General features: G+C 36.8%; 1 protein-coding gene across 1 annotated transcript in view; it reads right to left on the reverse strand.

Moving 5' to 3' along the window:
• The window catches only part of UBN2 (ubinuclein 2), a 46774-nt gene that overhangs the window by 18602 nt on the left and 8987 nt on the right, over nucleotides 1-19185 (reverse strand). Inside the window, exons 3-10 of the mRNA XM_063396103.1 lie at nucleotides 18636-18737; nucleotides 9779-9916; nucleotides 8476-8588; nucleotides 6954-7452; nucleotides 3409-3479; nucleotides 2583-2712; nucleotides 1121-1239; nucleotides 381-494 (exon numbers count right to left, since the gene is read on the reverse strand). Of these exons, the coding sequence (XP_063252173.1) occupies nucleotides 381-494; nucleotides 1121-1239; nucleotides 2583-2712; nucleotides 3409-3479; nucleotides 6954-7452; nucleotides 8476-8588; nucleotides 9779-9916; nucleotides 18636-18737 (1286 nt within the window). The remainder of the gene's footprint in view (nucleotides 1-380; nucleotides 495-1120; nucleotides 1240-2582; nucleotides 2713-3408; nucleotides 3480-6953; nucleotides 7453-8475; nucleotides 8589-9778; nucleotides 9917-18635; nucleotides 18738-19185) is intronic.

Raw genomic sequence — 19185 nt, forward strand, 5'->3', positions numbered from 1 at the left:
GAAATCTCTAATGCTCATTGGTATTTTGTAACGTATTCCTGGTCAAGGTGGGAAGCTATAACACTGTTTACACACCTGTTCTTCACCTAAAGAAGCTCAAAGTCCTGGAATCAGAAAATTCTCATGTATTTGGATAAAGCATAAAAACAAGCAGTGAAACTTGAAAGCGTTGGACACAGGATGATTTTCCTTTCAAGTTACAGAAGGTGTTTCACCATTACAGAATTCCAGTTTGCCTATTTAAAAGCAACACTCCTCAGAACTTCTCTAAGGCATAATTCTGGGAAAAATTGTTTATTCAATTATGTAATAATAACCTCTTGGACACCCCTTAATAAAGTCAGTGAAAATCCTTGGTGGAAAAGGTAGTTTTGTCTTACCTCAGTGTGTCATCCCAGTGAAACTTCTTTCTGGGTCCAACTACCCTCTTTCCAGGTTTCTCATCATCATCTTCCTCCGATCCATTTTTCTCTCGTTCATCTTCTGCTTGCAACCTACAATTGGAACAATTGTTCTCTTTAGCGCTATACTACACAGACAAAATATTTCATTGAAAAAAATGTCATTATAGGTATTAGGGGGAAAAATAACCCACAGAGGACTTATTTTCAGATTTTTCCTATACTTCCTTATAGGATAAACAGTTTAATCTCCCTCTCCCCAATGCTTTAGGGTTCTCAGAAAAATGAAAAGGACAGACTGTACAGATGCTTTCACTGATGCCCCTATAAGCTTCAAGCAGTGCCTCTACTGGGAAGCGGCAGGATAGTTATCAAACTATTAATACCTCTCCAAGTCTAAAATTAGTTAGCTGTGATCAAAACAATTACAATGAACAATGACAAAACATATCAATTACCTCAACACAACATCCTCCTCCATTAATCCACCATTTTAGCAATCAACCATTGATTATTTTTTCTATCAAGACCTATCTCAGTTAACGGACTTTCTCTCTGGCATCAGACAATAACACACAAAATTAAGTGTTTTGTACATTTCAAAAAAGACTTCCTTAAACTGGAGCTGAATGATTTTCTGAGCTAAGGAAGTAAAAAACATGGATACAAACTTCCAGCTGGGTTCTAAATAGGCATGCACAGCCTCCAGAATAACCTACTTGGCATTCTTGGCTTGATTGCGGGCCTGACAGTCTTCTTGATACTTGCATAACTGCTCAGGCATGACATTACTGACAGCCAGTTTCAGCTTCTGCAATGGTTCTCTCAAGCGGTCATCCTGTGAAAAGAGGAGCCCCAAAATAATCCTATTACATGTAAAATAAAGAGCATTTCAGATAGCTCCATGAAAATTTCTGGATCACTCCCATGGTAACATTCCCAGTACTATTTATGGACTGCAACAGACATATTCCACATGGCACTTGAATCCTGTTAGGTGCAACAGCATTACATAAATGCACATATGTCTCATGTAAGTCTTGAGACCAAAAACAACAGAAGATAGTCACAAATAAATGTGTCACGAATATCCCAAAACATTATGGCATGATGTCTTTAAATAATGCTTTTAAATTAAAATAGGGAAAGGCAAAAAACTCAGGGTGGAAAAAGTGAGACAAACTGACCAATCAATATCTCAACATCTACAAATAAATATCCTATTAATCAGGTCTCCAAAACCTGTGGTATAAAAACATTCTAGGTAATGCACAAAATATGAATATGTATTATATGATCCAATTATTAGATAGTTATTACATGCAATTTATGTATTTGAAAGGTAAGGACTATGTATTTAGTATTGTCTCCAAATATTACAAACGTCAAACATTACAGTAACATACTATACACTTCGCTACATTTAAATTCACTTTTTGCATCTTCTGACTTTACATTATTAATTTTAATTGCTTATTGAAAAGGACTAGAATATTCTTTTATGTTTATCTGCTTAGAAATAGCATTTGAATCTGTTTGCTTTATTAGCAAGTAACAAGATCTCCACATTCATCTTCAGATCCTCTGCAAGATTTAGTCCTGGATTTTAACTACAGAATCTGGTCAGGGTACTCCAGATCACAGATAACTTTTCTATTCAGCATGGAAAACAATCTTCAAAAGAAAAGCAACTGAAAATAGCATACAACATATTTGTAAGACCTAGTCACAAAGAGAAATTTGAGCAAATAATACAGGCTGGGTCATCTATTATCCATTTAGGCTTCCTTTTTTCTTGACACAAAAGTGAATACAAAAGTATGTTTTTTTAGCCTATCATAACCATTATTACTGTGGCTTTCTAATTCTGCTGCTTTGATATGTACCCTCTGACTACAGTAATGCTCTGTGATGACAGCAGAAGCACTCCTTCATAGCCTGTACCCAGCTTTCAAGATGAAAACACTTGATTCTCAAATAAAGACTCTGAAATACTTAAAATAATTGTTCCTAATGCAGAGACAATATCAGGTATATAGAAAGAAGCTTTTAAACTTATCAACTAATCCAAAATACTTTGCTTGATTTGAGGCTGTGTGGCTACTGCCCTACTCTGCTGTATTTAGGCCTCCTTTCTGTCACATAATTGACTCCTGCTGGAGCTCCTCTCCCCATCATTACCTGGACATTGAGGTGTAACTTCTTCAGGCGCTTTATCAGTGTATCCTTATTGCAAGGCACAAAAGCCTCCAGGTGTGAGTACACTCCATTGCGGATGGCAGGATTCACCTCCTGTAACTGTAGCTCAATACTGACAAACAAATAGGAGACACTCAGTCAGAGATGCACTCCAAGGTAAAGAAGACATCTGAACAAAAACCTAAGGAAGGTTTGGAAGCATAGCATATTCTAACTAGGCATACTAAAAATAGCAGCTTGGGACATTTTCAGATAAGCTTTTTTATAAAAGGAAGAAGTCCTAATCAATGGCAAGAAACCACTCCTGTACGTACCTGTCCAGCAATGTTGAACACTCATTCAAATTTAGTTTACACCCACCGCTGTGAATCAAAACTGACACAATTTGACTGTTATAGTCTTCTAGAGATTACTTTTGGTTCTTAGAATATGAACAGAGAACTTTCTATACTAAACCCTTAATTGAAAGTTACAGAGAAGAAAATCTGGCATTTGCCCTCATGAAAGCTGAAGGTGTTTTGAGTTACAAAAGTGGGAGACAGGAGCAAATGATGGTAATTTTGTTGAATTTTACATGTGAAGTCAAGGACCAGGGCACTACAAAACATTTTACACTGAATAAAGACAGACAGGTATGACAGGAATTGTATGCATATATAAATCTCTTTAGCTAATAACTAGCTTAGACTGATCTACCTTCATTGACTTTTAAGGGCTTTGTTGGAACAACCTCAATAATACTTCCTCTTCTGTACTTTTCCTTTCACCCCCTTTCCAGAAAGGGAAGGTTCTACAGATAAGCACTTACTCCAGAAGAATATTATTCATGTCTTGTGTGAAAAACTTCTTCCTGCCTTCTTCGTCAAACATCTTGGCAGCCTGGAAATACAATTAAAAAAAAAAAGCATCCAAGTCTATAGAGTATTTTGAACCAACAATTTTTGTATCTTTACTTTTACAGCCATATCATATTCTTATTTCCCAGATAACATTACTTGGAAAAGCATAAAGAAAATCAAGCTATTCTCCACTGTTTAGAAAAAAAACTGAGGATTGTTACTGTTACACTCAAATATACACACCTTGCTCTAGGGCAGACAATCATTCTGTTTAGGATCTGCCTGGATCACTGGTGTTAACACATTCATCTTTTGAATAACCATTAAGAAAAAAAGTAGATGCTTTATCACCTCACTACCCCCAACATTCTACTATCTCTGTTTTAAAAAGAGAAGCATTGTTTGACAGGTCAAGATGGCAAGAGCACTAACTAACACATTTCTACTCCCATCTTTTTCTACCTGTTATGTGCCTGATCTAGTTACATATTCCCAGCTCTTTTAGAGCTGCACTGCAATTTCTACAACAGGATTATGTATGCTAGAGGAATAACTCATCCCTCTTTTCTGCTGCTGTCCAGCATTCTTGCCATCTTTAGGCTGTATCTCTCGTATTTTTGTGTGGTCTCTTCCTGAGGCTGGTTGCGGGGGTGAAGACAGCCTTATTTATATACGTATTTACTTTTATCAGAAGTTTTTACTAATCTCACAGGAATGCCCATGCAGACTCTCTTTCTTTGTTCTTATCACCTAGATCCGTTTGGTTTTCTTTTTTTCACAAGGAATGACAGCTTATAGGACAAAGCCAATTCCCTGTACCATTCTACAAAGATCAGTAAGAACCTTTCTCTAGCGTACCTCCAACTCTGCAGAATTTTAGAAGTCGAGAAAAAAGAGCCCCACTTTGAAAGGCTCATTGTCACCTTACATGTTGGCATTGGGACCAGACATCAATATCTAGAGAAGCTAGAAAATCATATGCATGAGAAAAGTAGGCAAGTGGAGTATCATTATAGTGACTGACAAATATTAGAGGCAGCCAACATGCTATGAGGCTGAATATTCAAATTAAGAATCTTTAATTATGTCTTAAAAAACCCCATAGAATAATGACTTGCAACAACATAGCTAAAAAATACAAATAAGTGCAACTGTTAATGTGATTAAGTTAATTTATTACTATTAAATACTTTTCTCGCTCTTTGTAACTGATCCATTTAAATTTGAAAGAATAATATTTTCTGAAATTGTCAATTCTACAATGCACAGGAAAACAGTGTGACATTCTGTTAAAGCTGTAAGGTAGCCCACTGTCTGAATGCTTTATCGCTTCAGTCATGAACACTGATACTGGAGTTTAAGTTTCTGGAAGGACTGCATTTCACTCGTTGTTTTCTACCATAAATTTAGCTGCTGAGGGGATGGTACTATCTGTTTAAAAATACTGAAGTATGTGTCTTGCTAAAAAAATTAGAAAGGTTATAGATGCCTGCAAGTGATAGGGTACCAAAAAGACAAGTCAGAAAGTCTTAAATCCAGTGCATTTATGTCTAATTAACACAAGGATTAGAATCATCATCTGGTTTACATACAGCAGAAGGAAAAAGCTTTGACATTTTGGTCCTAGGTAGACTTTGAAAAGCAATTCTAGCATTATACTATTATGCTGGACAGCATTGCTGGTTTTTAAAGAGAGCAACACTGGCAGATTCAAAAACTTCATCACTATTACTAACGATGGTTGGGTTTTATTTCCAGAGTGATTATCTTGACAGTGACCTTCAAAATAGGAAAAACCCTCTTATTTACTTTCCTGCTTGTGTACAATATTGCCTTCTGTCATGGTAGTTCAGACCCACCCAGGGAACTAAAATATTAATTTACCAAAGGAAGTCAGGAAGTTTTTATTGCCTTTAGTCAGTGGCTTTCTAATCTTACTATTTTTTTAATCTTAATATATTATACACCATCCATGGAGCATAGGCGTCTTCCTACAGCTTTATAAACTCTTTTTTGTGCTCAAGAGCTTTAAAGCTGCGAGAGTCCAGTAGATACTTGACAAGACTCATTTTTAGTGCTTTTTAGAAGATGTCTCCTTGCAATTTACAGGAAGTATGGAAGCTGCAATGTTGAATTCAACATACAGTCTAGTTGTTCCCCAAGTATAAATGTAAACTTGCTCTGCTCAGCCAGGAAGCTTTCAGAAGACACTGTCAAAAATGGAAGACAGAAGAGCTCCAGCTGATCTAGTAGAAGGTGTCCCTGCCCACAGCAGGGGGATTGGAGTGGATGATCTTAAAGGGCCCTTCCAACCCAAACCATTTTATGATTCTATGAGGAGTGCTGTTTTCCAAGAGCCACTGAATCAAAGATGCCTCTCACTTGGTTTGGGATTGTTATAAACAGAAGCAACATGAATTAACTTGGGGTAGGTCACTAACACTTCCTGACTTTTGGCCTAATCCAATTCTGCCTTTTGCTAGAAGCTTATTGTTGATTCATTGCAAAATTAACCTGCATACTGAAAGACAGACAGAAGCTCCTTCATTTTAATAAATATTAATTCCTTGGCTGTATTTAGCTTGGTATGTTTAAAAGTAAGTAAGGAAACCAGAAGACATTTCTGTACACATTCAGAGCAAAGTAACCTCTGCAATTGTTTAAATTACTTTCTTTTTGTTCAAAAAAGGCAGTAACTTGAACTGTTTTTTCAAAACTTACTATGAGTAAAGAAAAGCTGCACTTTAGTCTAAACAAGGAAAAACTGCACTTTATTCTAAGTAAGGAAAAGCTTTAATGTTATAATCTGAACAAGCAATAAATTTATTCTCAACTCAGGATAACATCCACAACTGAAACAAGAAGTATGTAATACCTTAATAGCTCTGATCCCTTTCAGTAACTTACTGGGATATTCATAACTCATTAATTTAACATCTTTTATCCCATTTTTTGAGTTCAGATTCCATTCTAACCTTCCAGAAGAAAAAGAACAGTTTTATGGTTGGTTGGTTTGTTGCAGTTGGGTGGTGGTTTCCAGGTTTGGTGGCTTTTTCATTTGGGTTTTTTTTTCCCCTTTTTTTTTTTTTTAACTGGCAAGTTGAAGCCAAAAAACCAATACATGGGTTTGTAAGCTGCAGTCATATTTCAGGTTACTTCCTCCAAATTAGGAAAACACCATTCCATTTCCAACAAATAATAACTCAAGTAACACTGGTATTTCCATTGTGAAGAAAAACCCATAAATAAATGAACATTACAAGTTATTATACACAGAAGATGTAGAAAACTCTGTTTCCCCTGTGAAACAAAGACTGCTTGAATAATAGACCTGCATAACCTCTTCTGGCTTTCATTTGAGTATAAATACAGACATTAAGATTGCCATTAACATCAAGTCTTCATTTCTAAAGTTTCAGGCAGCAATTCAAGGATAACATTCAAGGTCCTAATTGTTCTTCCTTGTTCTCTCAGATTCTGGAATGCAATCCACTACCACTGAATTCATACTTACTGTTCGAAGGTCTCCAATGCGCTTTTCAAGTAGCACAGGCAAACCTTCTGGGAGGGCAGGCACCTGCTTGGGTGTCATGACCTGAGTGGTGTAGGTTGCCTGAGTGACATTTCCATTCTCTCCTGACAGCTCAGAGACCGGGCTGCCATCAGAAGTGCCATCAAGCAACTTGTCAAAGTCAATGTCTCCCAGCATCTCTAGGGCACTTTCAGTTTCTTGCAAGAGCTCAGGTTCATTTGTGCTACCAAAAATGGAGAGGACAGGATCATTGATCCTAAGGTTCAAGTCAGAGAGATCACTTCCTGCACTGAGAGAGGAGGAAGGAATTTTACTAGGGGTAGAGGATGCAACAGTCACTGAAGGTTTTGGACTAGGTTCCTTCTTCCTCATGGCTTCCTTCTCCTTTTGAAATTTACGGATCATGGCAGCCAAAGAGAGCGAGTCTTTATACAATTTCTTTTTCTTCTTCTCTGACTTGTGTGAATTTAAGGCCATTACTCTGTAGAGGAAAGGAATATTTTATTAGCATGTGACTTTTGAGGCCTTAGTAACCTTTAACAGCAAAACTCAAAGTTAAGTACAATTTTAAAATTATCAGGGGGAAGAAGCAAGTACTTCCTGCTTCCATCTTCAGACCATTTTATCAATTACCATAAACCTAAGGTACTCATGTGATTACATGTTCCCCAACTGATTTGTTATGATTTACACACACTAAGAAAAAGAGTATTTTATTTTGACTTCTCAATTTAATTATGGAGAAGCTGGTACAAGTGCTAAACTCACGGCAGATTTACGATACCAAAATACTTAAGCTTGCCTCTCAAGACTGCTGAATGGTGGCAGGTTGCCTGTACAGCATGTATGTTAAAAATTCTTTTCATTGCTAAGAATTTTTAAGTGCATGCTCAAAATCTGTATTCTACTTAAACTGACAATTTTCCAATTTGTCACCTTGGTAAAAATGAGGTCAACAAATTTTCAATATTCAATGTGAATATTCACAGTAAGACAGCTTCCATCCATTAAACAATGGTTTTCTAATGCCAAATAAAAACCCCACCACCTTAACCCTTCTATGCTAGCCTCAGAACTCAGGAAAGCACAAAGTGAGTAAGAAATACATAGAAGAATAATTAAACTGTATTTACAGCTTTACAGATGAGAAACAAAGAGATAGGATGAAAATTATTTTTCATTAGAAGATGCAATTCCTAGTGCTAGTTTAGATGTTGGGTAGGACCATGATGCTTTATGCTATTCAAAAGTCTCAAAATTTATTTTCTGTGACATGCCTTTCCCTATTATTCCTTGTTCAAAGTTTCAGGGGACAAGAATTTAGCCCATAAAACTGAGTTATACAAAAACCCCACAGAAATTCTGAAACAAAATCTGTAAGCTATTAATTACAGTTTAAAAGTACAATATTCAAAAGAGCTATAACAATCTTGCTACGGCACACGATCTTGAAGCAAAACTTGAAATATAATTCAAGGGTTCCAATAAAGAAGAAGAAACCTACCCCAACTGCTTAGGAACTTTCATTTTCCGAGGCTTTGTCTCCTTTTCTGTCCCTTCATCTTTTCGCTTGCGTTTCTTCATTCCACGATCTTCACTTTCTTTTAACTTTGCTATCTAGAAAAGAGATCAAATAAAGGACAATGATTCTTCCACCCTAAAGGACTTCTACAGCAAGAAGTATTCAGTTTTCTTTACACTTTCCAATTCAGAGCCAGGAAAAACACCTCAATGTGTGTAAAGGCAAATGGTACGATGCATTCCTAGCAGCAATTGCAGTTATTGACAAGTGTTAACCATTAATCATTTTTAAACAGTTATGAAATTTAGAGTTTTCAGTAAGAGAAATACTTTAAGGTACATGCAGACTGCTGCCCAGCCAGTACGGCCAATGGCTACCTTGGAAGACAGAATTCCCCCACCTTCTTCTGCTACCACAGTTTCATTGCTGACTATGAAGTTGCACAGTATGAAACATCTTTGCTGGTCAATACAAACCACCTGCCCCCCCTCCCCTGTCAATCCATCGATTACCTGAGGGTGCAGGGCAGAGAAAAAGAAAGCCTTCAGACTGTGCAAGCACTAGCCAGCAACAGGCAAAATTCTGGTGTAGTTATCAACACTGTTTTAGTCACAAATCAAAACCATGGCATCAAACAGGCTGCTAGAAAGAAAGTTAACTGCATCCCAGTCAGAGTCAATACAAGAACCTTAAAATTAAGAGTTACAGAGCAGGAAAGGACACTAGGAAGCACTGCGTTCTCAGAAATGGCATGTAACTTGTGAATGTCATATTGCAATTACGTTTACATTGACTAACCTGTCAAAGGTTATATAACAGCACACTGTTTGGAAAGATTGTATATGTAATTTTATATAGCTATTCTTATCAAATGACTTCATTTTAACAGGTATTTTGGTTTAAATGCTATTCTCAATATTAGGAACAATTTCAAATCATGCAAACTTTGTGCAAAATCATTAAGAGTGGTATTGATGAATTTAAGCTATCATCGATAATAAAATTCTTACAAAATTACAGAATCATCTGTCAATTCAAGATGGGTGGACAAAACTTGTCAGGCTGCCTAAAGAGATGCTTAGTCTTACAAGACTGGACAGCCTGTGGACATCCTGAATTAGTTACTGAATGCTAGTACGCAAGTCACAAAACAGAAAATGCAATAAAACAGTGCCATGCATCATTCTGCTTTTGGGCTCTTCTTAGCCATTCTAAGTGTATCAAATATTTCCAATGTCCACCTAGCTTCTATTTCTGTATAAAAGCCTTAGTTAAAATCACTCACTTTAGGTGGCCTATGTTTTTTGTCTTCTGCAAAGTCTTCATCCTCTGATTCAGATGCCTGGCGAAACTGCAGTGTACCAGTGTTGATATAAAACCCTCCATATTTGGTTGTCAGGGATGCAGGAACCAATTCATCATACTGCACAGGAAAAGGAAGATGAACTTATCAGCATTTCTTAATAAACTAAATATGTAATTAATTCACCAGTCCCTATACAGAAAAACATATATACCAATTCACAGCACAGCTTGCTAGAATAGAAACAGGATAGCAATTCTATAGAAAATTTACTGGCTGAAGCAGAGAACATTAATATCACAGAGCATCCTTTCAACTTTCAAACAATGCCCTTTTTTTGTACAAAAAGGATTACAGCGTTAAAACTACGGCTTTCTGAAGGTAACTCACCACAGTGCCCTGCTCAAAACACTACTACTTTTAAAGATTTCTCTGAAATTTTGATTTGTTAAAAATGCTATCCCAAACATGACCAACTTAACCACAATATCTGTTAACTTATTTCCAATTTTAGGTGTTTAATACCACATTGCCTCTTAAACAAATATCACAATGCCAGGACTTTTTTCATTTGATGGCAAACATTCTCACTCTGTTTAGACAATTTTAAAACCACAAAATGTTTCAAATGCTATCAAATAGTTTATTTTGAAAAGTACTTAGTATTTATGAAGAAATTTCCAAGTTAGAATTGTAAATCTAAATCTCCAAGATATTGAAATTCAAAGACATAAAAAGCAGTCAATAATCGGTATAGTGGATGACAATATTAATTGTATTATTACATGCAACCAACAATCTCTATGCCATGTAAAATATACTGAAGATAAAATGGTTTAAGAATTGAAAAGTCTAGGCTCCCAAAGATTTTAGACAGGAAGAAGATTTAGCCAGGAAAGTAAAACAGTAAATGTATACCTCAACAAGGAAGCTGGAAAAAGCCTGAACTGAAGGCCTACCCAGGAATTTAATCTGAGTAGGCAGTTAGAAACTTCCCTGACCCATCACCTTTTATCTTCCTGGAACAGAGAGCTTAACAAGCAGTACAGAAAGACAAAATGGGAAAGGAAAAGTGATGACAGCATTTGTAAAGTACCCTAAAATGAGATGAAAAGCTAGCACAAGAAAGTGAGATAATCTATTAATTGAACAAAATGAAAGTGAAGTGACTTAATAGTGGACTTGTCATTCATCTTAAAAGACTAGGAGGACCATGCAAAGTAAACGTTAGAGTGGAGGTTGTCTAAGAACTTCAGAGAAAATTCATGCTTTCCCCACAGTCTCAGAACTAGCTTCATTAGGTGCACAGAAAATGAAAGTAGAGAAAAGAAATTATTATCCATGGTGCTTAATAGACAAAGCAGACATTTCCCATTTGAGCTGACAGGGTGTGAACTGAATTGGCAAGGCTGGGGCAGTAAAGGATCAAAACTGAAGAATACAGTAGCTGCCAAGTTAGAAATCAAAGCTGGGACCATTACCATACAAAGCAAAAGCCAACACAGTAAAGACTGAGATGCAGAGCAGTACAGGAAGGCCTGGGCAATACACAAGGAAGGATTAAAGACAGTCCACAAATAAGGAATCATTAATAACAGCAAATTATCTGAATGATCAACATGCTGCATGGCACAGATCCACTGGAACAAGGCAACAAGAAAGGCAGAATTCATTCAATATACAGAGTGAGTGTATTTCATAATAGTTAACAAGCAAGTAAGATCAGCAAGATGTGGATGTATAACTTAAGCAGTTGAGGTTTCAGCGGCTTCTGTTGAGGACTATGAACTTAAAGACTTTCAAAGACCTTTCTCACATTCAGTTCCTCTTAACTCTTGAGTAAGACTATTTTTTGTTACCAAAATCTGTTTTTACCCTGAGCCTACTGAACAAGGTATAGCTTTTTAACTCAATGTTGTATTTTAGACATAGGAGTTTGCAGACCACAGTGTAGCTAGCACATCCCACTTTGAGCTAAGCTTACTATTTTCTAGTGCCCTAATTGAACAGAAAATGAGTATATTTGTATAAGGTATTAGCAACAGAGATTGAGCTTCATTTTGAAGTGCTTCCAGAACTCTCATTTAAAGGGAACATGGCTCTTGCAAATTCTAAATCTTCTTAGGAACTCTTTTCAAGACCTTTGCTTTAAACTAGTTTTTTCTGTGTATGAAATCTTATTTTTAAGATTTTATCTTATGAACAAAAGTAAGTTTAGAGCCCTTTACAGTGCTCTGCTATTCCTTACACATTTCAAAAAATCCCAGACCTACAAAGAGACAGGTCTTAACTGACTCCTGTAAACACAGGTTTGTCCCATGACTGATTACAGAATCATTCTGCAGATAACAAAATAAGACTGACAGACTGTCTGACCATCTAAAAGCAGGTTCATATATGAATTTTTTTAAGCTATTGTCCTTGAGCTACATTAGTACACTTTTAGTGCCATTAACCTAATTACATGTTTTGGTATGAAAGATAATTTAGTTTTTTAAAAAATAAGTTAACTGGTTTCAGCTTCATCAGTACACCAAGAACAGTGAATTTTTACAGACTATACCAATTTAGTTCTGAAATGCAGACCCACAGCAGTATGTTATATTCCTATTGTCTACTCTTGTGTCCAGGTATTTTGACCACAATCCTCAGATATTCTACTGTGATCCTTCTCATTCACCTCCCTTCCAGACAACAACCTCCAAAGGTACACGTGTGAAAAAGTTTTTAAACACTTCCGTACCAAGTATTTGAAATGAGATTTGGTGCAAACATGTCCAAATGTTTTAACAAATGTAGCTTGTTAATATTTGTTGTGAAACAGATAATACTTAGCTGAAAGATAAGCACGGGTAATTTTTGTACCTTGCTTATTTTATTTTTGAGGTAGCGTTAACCAGCTGGTGGTGGAGGGAACTGTTTAGTTTTGATCATCAGTAGCCCACTGAATAAAGGTCAAGCTACTGAAATTATGTCAAATAAAGTTCATTCAGTGAAATGTACTAAATATCCACACAGTTCACTACACACTTCAAGATACCTCAAACATATAGAGTTAATTGATCTCTATGCTTCTTCAAGATGCAAAGAACTGAAATGCACTCTTTGGCTTTGCCATCCTTTAAGGCTAAGTTTTCAAACAAAAATGCACAACTATCTTTCCAAAACAACAGTATAATAGAACCTACAAGGAAATCTTGAACAAGGTTAAGGGGAAACAATGCATTGCTTTGCTAATCCAAGGAGACTTGCTCAAAAAGCAAGCAGAAAAAGCTTTCCTGTGATAAAGAAGGTTTCTCTTCCAAAATGTGCAGGCTAGTTGATGGGTTGGTTTTTCTTTTAACCCTGGGGGAAAGGACAGCTGGCAGAGCACAACAGAAAAAAGCATAAGAGATTACAAAAGATACAATAATTGACCCAGGGTAGTCCCATAGGAGAATCCTAGTTTAGTAGTCAGGTTATCATAATCCATCAGCTTATCAGAGCACCTTGAGAGAAGTACCAATATGCATCTATTCTCTTATTTTGTTCCCATCTTGACCAACAGCTTTTATACCTTTCCACCAGCCATATTTTATACCCTTCCACAAGTTAGGCAGTTAGCTTAAGTGACCTTATCACCTTCAAAACATTTCAGCCAGCGTTATAAAATGTATGACCAGTCATGTGACCACTTTATATATACAACTCAATTCTTTCAGAGCTTGTGCTCCAACCTGACCCACAACAAAAATCTAGTTCAGTGTTAAATAATTATGTAATGTATTACTTAATCTCTCCAGGTTTAATGTTACAGAACTACTAGAAGATTCACCAAAAAAAATGTTGTACTTTTCTTTTCCCCTCATTTAACCTGAAGAGCAGACTTTCCACATATGACGCTTAAGACAAATGCTCTTATCAAAGACTTGTTATTTTGGCATGTTGTAAACCTCACTTTGTATTACATTAGTAATCATATTATTTGTGTATTCTTTTGGAAACACTTAGGTTCATTGTACTGCTTAAACAAATTCATCTACTCAAAGAATAGCTGATCCTAGGTCATGATCTACCCCTCTAGCAGCTCAGATTACTTTGAAAAGTGATTTTGGGCTCTTCAAAAACTTAAATCTAGCAAAATACAGGATGTTGCTACACCCATTATTATTTCCTTCTCCAACAAATTTAAAGAGGGGTACTACATAGGCCAGATACAAGTCTCAGGTGTTTTCAAAAACCTATGCAGTGGCTGTATTTTGAGTTATTCAGTTTATTCTTATTCTTTCCTAAAGAAGGGTATGCCTTTTTGCAGAAGGAGCACAAAAACATAACTATTGCTTTAACAAACATCAGATGTGCTCTGCAAATTCAACTACCTTTGTTCTTCTAGCCATTTTGGTTCCTGCATCTGCCTTGTTCTTGCATCTGTATATTTGTTTGACACTCCGCTTTATACTTCGATATACTTTGAGATGATGAGGACAAAAAGCAAATAATCTCTGAATTGAAACCTGCCCTTGTACTCACTCAAATGCATATGACACGTCAGGAGCTAGCCAGCAGGTATCCCGTGAAGACACGCGGGAAGCACGCACAACACGTTATTAAAGGTGACACAGTGCGCTTGGCTAAGTGAGCACTATTCCCCAAACACACAACTTCCAAGCCTGAGCAAAGTGACAAGGAACAAGGAAGGCAGTAATAATATAAACACAACAATTCAGAGCCAATGAAACAGTTGGCAAGTGAACCTTCAAAAACAGAAGCTTTAATAAACCCTCAGGTATTCAGTGTGGATGAGGTTTGCGACTGTAGTCTACAAAGGCAGCCTTTTCCAGATGAAAAATGCCACAGTGTTCAATTTCTCTCAATACACCATGAAAGCATGTTTAATAACGGAGTTTTTATGGAGTGTTTTTCTGTAAATGTCTCTAACATTTGCAGGTTGATAGCTTTGTTGTTAGGTTTTTTAAGAGATAGTGATCTTTTCAAAACAGCAACACTCCTTTCCATAGTTAGCATAAAAAAAACTCCTTAGAGTAGGAAGAATGAGAGAACATTATCAAGTTGGCCTGAAACTACATCTGGCCCAGAACCTCACAAAAATGGTAAAAATTTCCACACTGAGCTGCCATTTCCCAAAGAGATACTGTTCTTGCTGGGAAAAAGTTTCTCAGATATTCAAGAATCTTATCCAAGATAACCCATCAGCTTCAGGTTTTAGGGGCAAGCCAAAGTAGGAGAGGACATTAAATCTATCATACCTTTTTAAGTCTGGCGATTGCAAGATGAAGACAAATTTATCCTGGAAACATGTGAAAACTGTGTATCATGACACAGAATTTTTGCAGAGACCAAGCCCTTAAATTACAGAAAGTATTCCAGGGAACACAGATAGAGAAAGCGCAACACTTTTAACAATGTGTCCAGAATTACTTAAACCAACACAGAATCTTTGAAAGGTTTTCTTTAAAGATGATCTGAGCTCTTGAGGCAAGATGTAGCTAAAGAAAATTAAGTTCTTCCTTTTAGCTGAAGTACCTGTTTTGGAGAAACTTTCCATGTATGAGAAAACACTGATATGCTGGTTTTGTCTATTGATCAGCACAAGAATTTTTTACATCAGTGTTTAGAAGGCTACTATGGAACCATGAATATAACAGACTAGGTCAAATATTTATACATGGGCCTGGGTATCTGAAGAACTGAACTGCCTGCATCCCACTGCTCTTGGCCTTCACATTTAGCTTCAATTCCTGCCAGTATGGCTACCTGGTATCACTGCTTCAAAAGACACTGCTTACAGATTTGTAGGTCAACAGTTCTTTTTCTACATTCATCTACCGGAATAGGGGAAGTCCTTGGTTTGGATATCCAAGCCTTGTTACCTTCAAGTAAGAGGAAACAGCATACATTTTCATTAACACCATGTATTAAATTCCCTCTTCTGTATTGCATAGCAGAAAGCTCAGAGAGCACTGTCTTCCCTTGCACCCTCTATCTATATAAAGCTTACACTGCCAGGAAGATATTCAATCAACCAAATAATCACAAGTCATCACAAGAGCAAGTAATCAGCCTGCTCTGGCTGGACATGCATGTGTGTGCAGGAAAAATAGAGTGGGTGAAAAATTCTACAGGAATTCCATGCCACAAAGAACGTTGTTCTAGGCAGCTTACACTACAGCAAAACCTATTTTCAACATCAAAGCAGTGGGAACACTGAGGAGGGGCAGCTTTCTTTGCAGGTCATGGAAATTTTGTCTATGTCCATTAAAATAAGCACAGATTAGGAGGTGCCATCAGGCTAACCCCTATAGAGCAGTTAGAAACAACAGTAAGCTGGTTTTGATTTACTTTTTTTTACTGGAATTATCACAATCCACTGACTACAGTCAAAATGCTCAATCCAAGAATAGCTGCTCACACAGATTACCTGCTTGCCTGCACAAGCATTTACCTCAAAATCTGTTTTTAAAAGGGAACTATCTTCTAAAGCTATGGAATAAATTTGCTTCCGTGCCAAAGAGCTCAGTATTTCTTTCACAACTGTGACAAGAAAAACAACTAAAATTCTGAGGAAGCTTTCAATTCATTTATTTTTTTTCTGGCATAGAGACAAGCTAATCCTGGAGTAATTAAAGAGGCACTCATATTCACTTTTCAAGTGTTTGTGCCCAGGATATGATAGGCTTTTTATGTGTAAGAAAGTGTGTTTTCTAAGAAGAAGTCCAGGGCCTGGCTCTGACATCTCAGGGTACATGGCAGTTTGATATCTGGCCACACAGAGGATGAGCAAGCCAAGACATGTAGATTTTCTTTCTGAACACTTCTCTTGTATCCAAGACAGAATGATGTAATTAGAGGTTTTGTTGAACTTCAACTCCTACACTACAGAACCCTTAAGCTCTGCAATAGCAACATGGACTGCAGTTGGCATACTATATTTTTTTCTTCTTTTCTATAAAAAATGGGGATAAAAGCAAAACAAAGATGGTGTCTCACTATACCATATTTGTAATAAAGACACATGGCATAACGATTTGTTGACAAGAGCAGTCTTGAGAGAATACACCATTTCTACCCTATAGCTTCCACAGCTAGCACATGATGCAACCACCTGATCCTATAACAATCGCCTTTTGTACATTTTGCAAGGACTCTGGCAAGAGACAGAAGTAAATGCTCTAGCAAATCTACCAGATCTGCTGCTGGTAGCACCACCGGTGCTGGAAGGAGGCACATTATGCCAAGTATTAATTAATACACAAGACTCATACTCTGACAGGGACCTTTGCTATGAGTACTGCCAATGTTCCAAATCTCCTATCTGTTCTGTGATAGGTCACAGTAAATCCAGGAAAACCTAGCTAGAACTTGGACTGGGTATCATAACATTTTAAAAGCAAAGATGATGAACTTAAACAACAGTGAGAAACCAAATAAACCTATAGGCTCAAGTGGTTTCTCAGCAGAAATGAAGCAGGTCTGTTCCTACTAAACTGGAGACCAGAATCTGACCTTTGGAAAAGACACATGAAGGCTGAGACCCCAAGATTGTGCTGCTGGAACAATCAGAATTTATGGGATAGTGATAGAACAGTTTAATATTGGCAGGCTCAAGTTTCTAGACAAAGAAAAATGACAAACTAATATATGTTACAGTAAGCACATTACAACAAACTCTCTCTTCACACAACTTCAGGTCTACTTCAAAAACTATCAATGCACACAGATAAGCTCAGCCTGCTATGCACTGTGCTTGACTGCTCAACTTCTGCTGAAAAAGGTATTACCTCTACAGACACTTTCGGTACACCTCACACAGGCCATAGGATCACTCATTGCAACATCTACATGCTAGAACTTCACAGCTCAGTTTATAGCTCTTTACTGTAAAGTTTTAGAATTGAAATGAAGGCTTGACAATGTATGCTAAATGATACACTTATGTGCTTTTCTTACTCTTTTCTCACAAATCCTTTCCATAATCTTTCCTCCACCATTCAGAATTCTAGCCGCCTCACCCTCACACAGCAGATCACTGCTGCTTTGTCCAGTGTCACTCAGCACTGGAAGAAACTGAAGACTGGCAAGTGACAGCTCTTATTTTTTTTTTGCTGTTGTTGTTTTTGTTTTTTGTTTTTGTTTAACTTGACTAAACTATACACTTACTTATTTCTGACATTTAATATGGAAGAATTAAAGGAGCTTTTAGATCACCCACTCTTTTTTCTCATTTTCATAATTTCATATATCACCTCTAACATACCTTCAGATGTCCTCTTATAAACCTTCTGATATTCCTGATACTGCCTGCACCAAACTAATACCTTTATCTTTTACCTCGAGATGTGTTTTCATTTCTGAAAAATATTCAAAGTAAGCAGCAATATCCTTCTGTTTAACCTGTTTTGTCTCAAATTTTTCAGACATATTCAATGTTTAGAATAACCTATATAATCCTATTTTTACTGGTTTTTGAAAGGAGAATAGCTTCCTGATCTAATGGAGGAAATCTAATGCCAGTAACCCACTAATAATCCAGAGAGCTTGTACAAGAAACTAAACAGAGACAGTGTCATTTTAGTCAACAGTAAATGAGGAGCACAAATGAAAGTATTTTAATTTCTAAAGCTGGAACATTATTTGGTCTAGGAATGGCTTTCTTAATTCTTTGGTACATAATATCTTGAATAAGACTAGAAATACATTCATTGATTGCCCAAAGTAGTATGCCCTTTGCATTCACATCAGTTACAGACAGGTACAAAGTATTTTCCCTTACCTTCCTTCTGTGTTGAAAAGATAAAGAACTGCCTCATGATTTCTTGCTGCTGTGATGAGGCTTACTTACCGCTTCAGAATTATCAATGAAAGGGTCTGTCTCATCGTAGCCATAACCTATATCAATTAGATCTTGCAGGCGATCTTTTCGATGTTTGTGGGGCTTTCCACCCTGAAGACAAATCAAGAATTACATCACTTAGGAAACATGAAAACAACACACTAAAGCCTACAAAGCATAAGGTACTGGAGGAATAGTCATTCAAGGAATTAGCAGTTTTGTTTTCTTGAATGCTTCCTTGAAGATGGTCTAGATAACGAATGAAAACTTCCACACACGCATGCATTCTGGCAAACACGCCTCACCAGAATCATCTCTGAAAGGCAGTCCCTAGCTGTCTTTTTCTGCAAGACCAAGATCCTCTTCACATTTTGTATTTAGAGATGTTTCCCTGTCCTATGGTTTTAAAGTATAGTGATTGGACTGCTAATGATAGAAGGGCTGGGATAATTTAAAAAGTGTTAAGTTTTTCATTATGTTACGGAGTCATTAAAAGGGAAAACAATGATAACCTAGAGTTCATTAGTGTTTCCCTACAAAGGTGGATTAATTCTCTATA

This window comes from Prinia subflava, chromosome 4 (assembly GCF_021018805.1).
Source record: "Prinia subflava isolate CZ2003 ecotype Zambia chromosome 4, Cam_Psub_1.2, whole genome shotgun sequence".
NCBI lineage: Eukaryota > Metazoa > Chordata > Aves > Passeriformes > Cisticolidae > Prinia > Prinia subflava.